The sequence below is a fragment of the Abramis brama genome (genome assembly GCF_963993115.1).
Source record: "Abramis brama genome assembly, chromosome: 10".
NCBI lineage: Eukaryota > Metazoa > Chordata > Actinopteri > Cypriniformes > Leuciscidae > Abramis > Abramis brama.
This window is the reverse complement of record NC_139972.1, coordinates 2,730,001-2,739,379: the sequence shown is the minus strand read 5'-3', so window position 1 is coordinate 2,739,379 and position 9,379 is coordinate 2,730,001. Positions and strand designations below refer to the sequence as shown.

The 9,379-nt window shown below is 37.7% G+C and overlaps 1 protein-coding gene and 1 long non-coding RNA gene across 2 annotated transcripts in view; one reads left to right on the top strand and one right to left on the bottom strand.

Moving 5' to 3' along the window:
• Positions 1-290: 290 nt before the first annotated feature.
• Positions 291-4,369, bottom strand: otx5 (orthodenticle homolog 5). Its single transcript, XM_084127340.1, has 3 exons — positions 3,966-4,369; positions 2,704-2,855; positions 291-1,898 (listed from the first exon to the last, which is right to left on the bottom strand). Exons 1-3 carry the CDS (start codon positions 4,060-4,062, stop codon positions 1,266-1,268), a joined length of 882 nt encoding a protein of 293 aa, XP_083983466.1. The 5' UTR covers positions 4,063-4,369; the 3' UTR covers positions 291-1,265.
• Positions 4,370-4,491: 122 nt separating this feature from the next.
• The window catches only part of LOC311091402, a 12,984-nt gene continuing 8,096 nt past the window's right edge, over positions 4,492-9,379 (top strand). Inside the window, exon 1 of the long non-coding RNA XR_014608065.1 lies at positions 4,492-6,246. This is a non-coding gene — a long non-coding RNA (uncharacterized lncRNA). The remainder of the gene's footprint in view (positions 6,247-9,379) is intronic.

Here is a 9,379-nt window from a genome sequence, read left to right as displayed (position 1 = left end):
TTTTTTGTTTGTATGCATGTGCATTTATTTGTTTTCTTTTTTCTTTGTGTATTTATTTGTTTGTTTTTTAATGCAAGTATGTATTTGTTAATTTTTTTATGTATGTATGTTTGTTAGTTTATTTGTTCAATAATTTATGTATTCATTCATTCATTCATTTACTAATTTCCTTTTTCTTTAGATATTTAACAGGTTTTTTTACACCCACTGGTTTTACTGATTTGAAAAGATCTTATTTTGTTTTCTAAACAAAAAGACTTAAATAAAAAACCAACGTCATCGACTTGTCCTGTATTTATGGAAAGAAATGTTTATTTATTACTCATTGAAAGTCTCAAAACTACAAGACTCTAGAAGCAAACACAATGAAAAAGCAGGACATTACAAAGAAAGACAGAAAAAAGTGTTGATTTGAAAAAAAAAAAGATTTTGTACAAACAAACATTAAGAGCGTTGGAGCCTATAAAACCTGAAAACCCCTGAGATTGACGAATAAAACAAACACTGATTGTTGGCAGAATCTAAACGTTAAGAGTCAGAGAGTTTAATTCCATGTAACGCAACACATGATTTCATTCAAGTAAAGTTTGACATTGAAAAGAAAGAGTGTGTGGCGTCTCAGACAACAGATGTTGTGATCTAAATTATAATATCAATTAAAGAAACATATAAAACACAAATGTATCATCTTGGGCTCTGTCACCTATCTGACACAAAAGCACTTTCATCTTCGTTCTTCAGTATCAAAAGCAGCGTATTCATAAGAATATGTTTCTGGGGATTCTGAAGGATGAAACATCATCTAGTCTAATGATAGTGATACACCTCCTAAAACATCAAGACAGAGCCTTTGCAGTACAGATGATGATGATGATGATTGTCAGATCGAGGTGTAAGTCACTGCTTTACTGAACGCGCTAAATACTTGATCTTCGCAGTTAAAGAACCTGCTTGATTATCTATCATCTAGCTAGACTTCATTCAAAACACTCAAGACGGACAGTAAAAGTTCTGGTTATCGTCCTTTAGAAACATCTCCAGTCAGTTTTCACTTCTGTCCAGAACTCAAACGAAACGCTTCATTTGTGCACGAACGCCTCAGAATATGGGTTTGACATGATCACCCTGATTCTTAAAAAAATAAACAACGCTTCAATGAAGAACCCCTTTGACATTTCCACTGCGCAAAATGCACAAAACGAACGGCAGACGCCATTTGGAACCTTTACATTTGAAGAGTGCACTGACTTTCCCTTCTGAACGCCCTACAGGACCTGGAACTTCCAGGAGTTTTGGTCCTTGTAGTCCAGACAGTCCGCGGCGCTGAAGTTCAGTTTCCAGGACGCCGTTTGGTCTTTGTAGTCTAGACAGTCGACGGCGCCGAAGCCCAGTGACGCGGCGCTGTAGCCCTGGGACGACAGCGAGGCGGGTGATTGGCTGAGAGCGCCGCTCATGGAGCCGGTGATGGGGCTAAGAGCGCCTCCGGTGGCCGACAGCTGCGGGTGCATGGGAGACAGGTACGAGCTGCAGTCCAGCCCGGTGAAGTAGGACGAGGAGGTGGCGTAGCCTTGCCCATACGCCGGGGCCTGTGTGTAGGTCATGGGGTAGCCACCGGAGCGCTGAAGGCACGTCCCCGACACCGACAGCGGGTCCGGCAGCGGAGAGATGGACGCCGGGCTCCAGATGGACACAGTGGCGCTGGTGGAGCTCGGGGTGATGGAGGTCCCGGGGGGAGGAGGGGGGGGAGGAGGGCTGTAGTTGGTGCCGGTGTTGGCCTCGCTCACGCTGGGCTCGCGGGCGGGCGAGGACTTCTTCTTCGGGGGTCTGGGTTTGGTTTGGCCGCTGGTCTGTTGCTGCTGCTGTTGACGACACTTGGCGCGCCGGTTCTTAAACCACACCTGCAGGAAAACACACAGTCGGGTTACGCTACAGGACGCCTGGGACGCCTCTGACGCATAAAACATGCTGATGTCTTCGCTGGTTTGAGTTGTTTTAAATTTAATTTATTTTTGTTTTCTGTTTATTTATATTTCTGATATATATATGTATATATATATCAGAAATACAAATAAACAACAAACAGGAAAAATCGATTAAGTGTGATTAATCAATTACTCGCGATTAATCGATTTGACAGCACTAATGTGTATATATATATATACACACACACACAAATATATTCGAGCTGTCAAATCGATTCATCGCGATTAATCACATCTAACATAAAAGTTAGTTTATAAAATATATATATATATGTGTGTGTGTGTGTGTGTGTCTGTGTACATACTGTATACATATATACATATATTATATAAACACAAACTTTTATGTTAGAATTGACTTATTGGGATTAATCGATTTGACAGCACTATATATATAGGTGACACTTCACAATAAGGTTCCATTTGTTAATATTAGTCAACTAGATTAGTTAATATGAACTAACGATGAACAACATTTTAAAAGCAAGTATTTAACTTAGTTAATATTAATTTCAACATTTAATAGTACAGTATTAAATTAAAAAAGTATCTGTTAATATTATTTAATGGGACTGAGCTGACATGAACTCAACAATCAACTGCTGTATTTTTATTACAGATTAATATACTCATTTTTGCGTATTGTTGGCAAATGTTAATTAATGCATTAGCTTATGGGACCTTATTGTATAGTGTGTGTGTGTGTGTGTTCTGGCCTCACCTGGACTCTGGACTCGGGCAGGTTGATCTTGAGCGCGACCTCTTCCCTCATGAATATATCCGGGTAACGCGTCTTGGCGAACAACGCCTCGAGGATGTCGAGCTGCGCGCGCGTGAATGTGGTTCTCTCGCGCCGCTGTTTGCGTGGCGTGTCTGAAAACACACACACACATAAACACCAACAGTTCAACATCTTGTCTTCAATGTGCATCTATCTATCTATCTATAAACAATATGTTCAAAAATATAATTGTAATCGTTTTTTTAATTATTATTACACTTGTAAAAGAAAGAATTTATGTAGTATATATAAATGTTATGTTTTTACTTAGTCTATAAACCTGATAATGAATTAACCGACGCGTTGTTGGTTTTATTTTTTTAAATAATATAATATCTCTGACTCTGTGGATTAATAAAGGTTTTACTGCAATTGATCAAACGGGAAACTCGCATTAATTATCTCAATCAGCAGCATTAATTATTATATTTATCCGTGTTTACAATGATAATTATTTCGCATTTGGCTCAACGGTTATCAGAACTTAAACTAAATAAACCAAACCATCTTATATTTATACAATTTATATCATAATTATCATAATTTTATCAATTGAAACTGTCGATGTACATTTTCACATGCGTGTAATTTTAGTTCATCGCCCTCATTTTCATATTTTAACAGCTCATTTAAAGGGATATTCGTTGCTTTGACTTAACATTCGATTTTTTACATATTAATTCGAAAAATTATATACAAGGCGAATTCAAAATGAAGTTCGATATAAAGGCCTAATCTATAAACCTTATATTTTCGATTGCTGTAACTGTATTTAGTCATGATAGCCTTTCTTTAATAAACGCAAAATATTTTTTATCATTCTGAAAAGCATAAGGGAGTATAAATCATATTTATAAGTAACTCATAATATATTGATGTTTTCAGAACCTTTCTAAGCGCATTTATATGCATAAATACTTCATTATGAGAGTTGTTAGCAATTTTCTCAGTTCCAGGTCGCTTATTAAACTATTAAAATAATATGAATATTAAGGATAAGCCGATCAGCACTTTTACGCGCAGTTTAAATATCATATTTACGCGCATTAAACATAAATTTATACGCAGTTTAAATAGCATTTGTACGCACAGTTTAAATGTCATTTGACACGCATTAAATGTCACATCTGACCTATAAATTCTCATATGACATGGAAAATGCATAAATCCAAAAAAGCAAACGCAGTTAAATAAGCACTTACTGGGGTATCCGACGGCGGAGTGCAAGAGATCCATCCCGGTTCCGGACAGAGTCAAGCCGTTGACGGAGTAATGAGGCTGTTTCATGTAGGACATCATGACTATAAACTCTGTCTCTCTCTCTCTCCTCCTGTCTCACTCTCTCTCTCTCTCTCTCCCTCTCTCTCTCTCCTTCTGTCTGTTTCTGTATGAAATGGATCTTTATTTTTACGCAGGCTGATTGTCTGTCAGTTTCAGGTTGTTTTGTTCTGTTTTGATGTGAGATGCTCTCTGTGAGCTCCAGCGGGCATCAGCGGTCGGTGTGTCCGGTGTCCGGTGCGGGTGTGCGGGTGTTCGGGTGTTCGGTGCGCTCGCTCGCTCGGTGCGCGTGTCTCCGTCTCCGTCTGATAGTGTTGAAGTGAGGAAGAGGAGGAGGAGGCGGCTAATTAGAGAAGAACAAGACCTGAACAAACCCCTCCCTTCACACCTCCCTCTCCCTCCCTCCCTCCCTCCCTCTCTCCCTCTCTCTCTCTCTCTCTCTCCCTCTCTCTCTCTCTCGCTCTCTCTCTCTCTTCTTTCAGATTCAAGAAGTTATATATTGCGTTTAGAAAAAAATCACAATACAAGTATATTTTGTTTGAATAAATTATGCACGTTACTGTGTTGTTAGTGTTTGTTGCTAACATTATATTACTCTATTTATCTAAACTAACACTTGCTTGAATTAAGACGCAATAAATCACTAAATAAAAAAAAGCCAATATTTTTTTTGCAAACGTTCCCATTAAGTTATTTTTTGGACATTCAAAAGATCCAGTTTTTTAAAAACGGAATGCGAAAAGGGAACATTGCATTTTATTAACATTAAACTCAAATATTTTTTAAATAAAAACGTTACGTATTTGTTTGTTTTTGTGCTAATGTTTTAAGAACATTAAAGATTTCACTGTCGGTTTTATTGGTTATTCCTAAGCGAACATTCCATTTCGTTTCTTCAAACATTATAGGAATGTTACTTTTGAATGTTTTCTGAACGTTCTGAAACTAGTAACATTTAAAAATCGTTAGACGAACATCCAACTGAAAAAAATGTTCCAAGAATGACCTTTTCAGATAACTTTGGAACGAACATTAATGTTATTATTGTTCATAACTCAGTACGTTTGGTATCGGCAATTTAAAGAATTTATTCATTTCAAAGATGTGTCCTATTTATTTTTCTAAATATCTAAAACATTCGCAGAGATGAAGAATGGGCCTGTGTGAAGACTTGTTTGACACATCAGAGATTCTGTGATAAGAAGAAATGAATCTCCGGTCCAGTGTAATGATCAGAGATGTGATGAAGCTCTGATCGATTTAAAGCAACTGTTATGCGCGTTCATGGCTCAGTTTCAGAGAACAGATTACACGTCACAGCCATACAAAAACACATTTCATTATTTCACATCGCTGCAAAATACTGAAATAATTGGAGTGTGTGTGTGTGCGCGCGCGCGTGCGCGTCCAAACGGGATTAAAGAAACAAAAGGACCCAGTGTTCCACAAATCCCACAAATATCCACCATCATCTCTCTCTCTGCTGTTTTTTGTATTATATCCTAATGAATGTTCATTTAAATTCATCAACTGTATCTTTTATTTAATATTTACTTTAGACTTTTACACTTGTTAATTACAAAAATTAATGGCCCAGGTTAAACTATAATAGGAATTAGCCTATACATTTTTCTGATGTAATATTTTGTAATTAATGAAATGATTAAGCTATTTGTTGGTGTTTTAGGCTACTTCCTCTGCCAAAACTAAAGAAAGAATAATAATAATAATTGAAACCCATCCGCTCGTTTCGTTTTAAACCTTTCTTTAAAACTGTAGTTCATCTTTTGTCTTCTATTTGTCTGCTGTAATTCAGGCTATAGCATTATTATATTGTGTACACAGTTTTCCAGAAGTGTGTGTGATTTGGCGGGAGTTTGAGGCTCGTGAATCTCCCAGTATTGTCATATGATTGTCAGGATGTAAATGAGCGCGTGTAAAGCGGATTCTGCGCTTGTTAATTGAATCGGATTTCTTCTAGTTTCAAATCCACAGAAACTCTATAAGGGGTTTATCAGCAGATATAAAGAGACACAGACAGTATAACAGCCTCTGTTCAGACCTTTCATATCTGTCATATCTTCACCAGGTCGCGTCTCAAACTGGCGGAATACACGAGAAGAAACCCGCGTCTTCATCGTCGTCATCATCATCGTCATCATCATCTTCATCATCACAGGATTCATCGCGTCTGCAGGAAAGTTGGTGAGTTGACACTGTTTTAATTTGGGGGGAAAACATCCAGAAACATGCACGCGCTCACTCAAACACACACCTGTTCGTCTTCAGTTAACACACACACACACACACACACACACACACACACACATCTAGACACTGTATTGTCTACAATTATAATGCATGAGTTGAGTGTTCACAGTGAGATATCAACACTTTCTAAACAAGTTTCGTATACTTCATCTTTTAGTATTACCCAAAAGTATAAATATTTGATTTAAATATATGGACAAAAACAAATTGATATCCTGAAAAAAAAAATGTTTTATTTTTATTGCAAAGTTAAAATGCTTTTTGGAACTACCACCTTATTTAATGTTATTGTGTTAGATATCTATCTATCTATCTATCTATCTATCTATCTATCTATCTATCTATCTATCTATCTATCTATCTATCTATCCATCCATCCATCCATCCATCCATCCATCTGTGGTGTGTTGTATTGGAATTTTCCATGTCTCATGAGTGTGTGGCACTAGGACCCAGAGCAGACTGAAATTAAGGACACATCCACCACATAAGAAGCTTACAGTATTTAATCTGCAGGGCCTAAAAAACACCACTCACACACTCACACAAGCACACACTCTTACACACACACACACACACACACACACACACACACACTTACACAAGCACACACACACACACACACACACACACACACACAAACACACACTCACACATATTTGAATACTTTTATTTGGATCTGAAAGACATTACAGAGAAAACAAGATCCAAATACTCTGGGAAGAGTCTTTGACAAGGTGACAGATCTACAATTCATGGCTCACATAATTGTACAGGTCCTTCCATTTATGATACTCAACACATTAAGGATAAACAAAACACCTCCATATTTGACCAAATTGTACGGTCACTCTTGTTCTTGTGTAGATCTCCGGTTCCACATGTTGTTTTTGTCGTGTGTTGATCAGTTCTGATGCTGCAAATCAGACAGTTCAGTCTAATGTGAGTTAGATGTGTGTGAAAGCCTCTCTCGTGTCTCGTACAGAGCGTTTGGAGTGAGCTGGACTCAGGCCTGGTGTTTTCAGGCCCTCAGGAGATCTGACCAGTCACTGATGCACTAAAATGCGTCAGTAACACCTGTTTATACAGTAGATCATGGGTTCGACTCCCAGAATTCATGCTAATATATACAGTATATCTTGATCGCAATGTATGTCGTTTTGGATAAAAGCATCTGTCAAATGCATGAGCGTAAATGTGTCAGAGAGAGTTTGCATTCATGCATTTGGCAGATGATTTTATCCAAAGCGACTTGCATTGCATTCAAGGTACAAATCTGATCTGGGAATCGAACCCATGGCTTTGGTGTTGCGAGCGCCATGTTTGAGCCACATTTTCCTCTGGACACGCTCAAAATGTTCAAGCATCAGCTGTGTAAATCTGCTCTCTCTAACACCCTATCATGGTATTTACAGCACTGGATACACACGCATAACACACACACACACACACAGTTCAGCCGATTTGTCATAATATGCTTTATCTGAAAAGTAAGTATCTTACCTCGGGATAAAGAGGGGAAAGAGGCATTTGTAGTGTGATTGTGAGCAGAGGACGCGACAGAGAGACACCGAGAATGAAAGGGGACGAGAAACACTGACTGAGACTTTAGTGTGGAGTTTAGTGTCGTACAACTGAGGAGATACACAGAAGAACATGAGAACGAGACAGACGTTTGATACGCTTGACAGGTACGTGTGTGTGTGTGTGTGGAGATGAGCTGAAGAAAAGGGCCGAGTGGAGGAAGAGGAAGAGGGTGGGCGGGGCTTATTCTCCTCATGTTTCAGTGTCTCAAACTTGCTGTTTTGTGCTTGTGCTTTGTGTGTTTATTAGACATATGTTGACGTTACGGTTGTGTGCGTTTGTTAGTGATCCAGTCCAGTGTAATGTTGAGTTTTCAGAGCTGTTACTCTTGAAGCTGAGGTTAGTTCTTGACTAGTTTAGGTTAACACATGGTCACACTTTATTTTAAGGTGTCCGTGTTACAGCGTTACTGAGTAATAATAATGAACTACACACAGGGTTAGGGTTAGGATTTGATGTTATTAAGCACAATTTATAGTAATTACTATAGTAACTACATGTAACGTGTAACAGACACATGTAAAATAAAGTGTTACCAACAAATCATATTAGACATCTGTCGTTGTTACAGTACTGAGTGATATTAATTAACAACATATACTTGCTATAGGGTTATTGCATGAAATTATGCATAATATATTGTAATTATTACAGTAAGTACATGTAACAAGTGTAACAAGGGCACTAAAATAAAGTGTAACACTTAACAATAAGGTCCCATTAGTTAATGCATTAACTAACATGGACTAACATTGAGGAAAACACTCATGACAGTATTTTTATTAATCTTTGATTTTAATTATAATAAGTGCAGCTCAGGTCCATTAATGTAACTAGTTAACTATAAACGGAACCTCATTGTAAAGTGTTACCAATAATATTAACATACAACTTTTCAACATTACTATATTAATAAATGCTGAATTTAACATTAACTAAGATTAACAAATGCCATAGAAGTAATGTTCATATTTTTTTCATGTTAACTAAAGCCGTTAACTAATGTTAACAAATGGAACTTTATTGTAAAGTGTTACCAAATTACCTAAATAAAATAAATTAATAATATAAATAAAATAGTTCCAAACATTTTTAAAGAATCTCTAGCTGTAACATTTCTCTGGTTTAAAACTCGTGTGCATCTCACAGTCACAGCGCATGTAAGATTACAGTCTCTAAAACACAAACTCGCAGTTGTGAGAAATGTGATGATGTCGTTTAGTGATTGTTTTGAAGAGATGCATAGATGAGCTGATGAGACATATGAAGCATCTGGACTCAGACAGATTGATAATCCAGACAGCAGCAGGTGGCCGTCTGAGTGTGTGTGTGTGTGTGTGTGTGTGTGTGTGTGTGTGTGTGTGTGTGTGTGTGTGTGTGTGTAGAGATTATGCAGGTCGACATGCGCTGTAGCTCAGATCTACACTCAACCTGCAAGACTGAGTGTGTTTTCAATCAATAAACCACTAGAGCTGCTCTTATA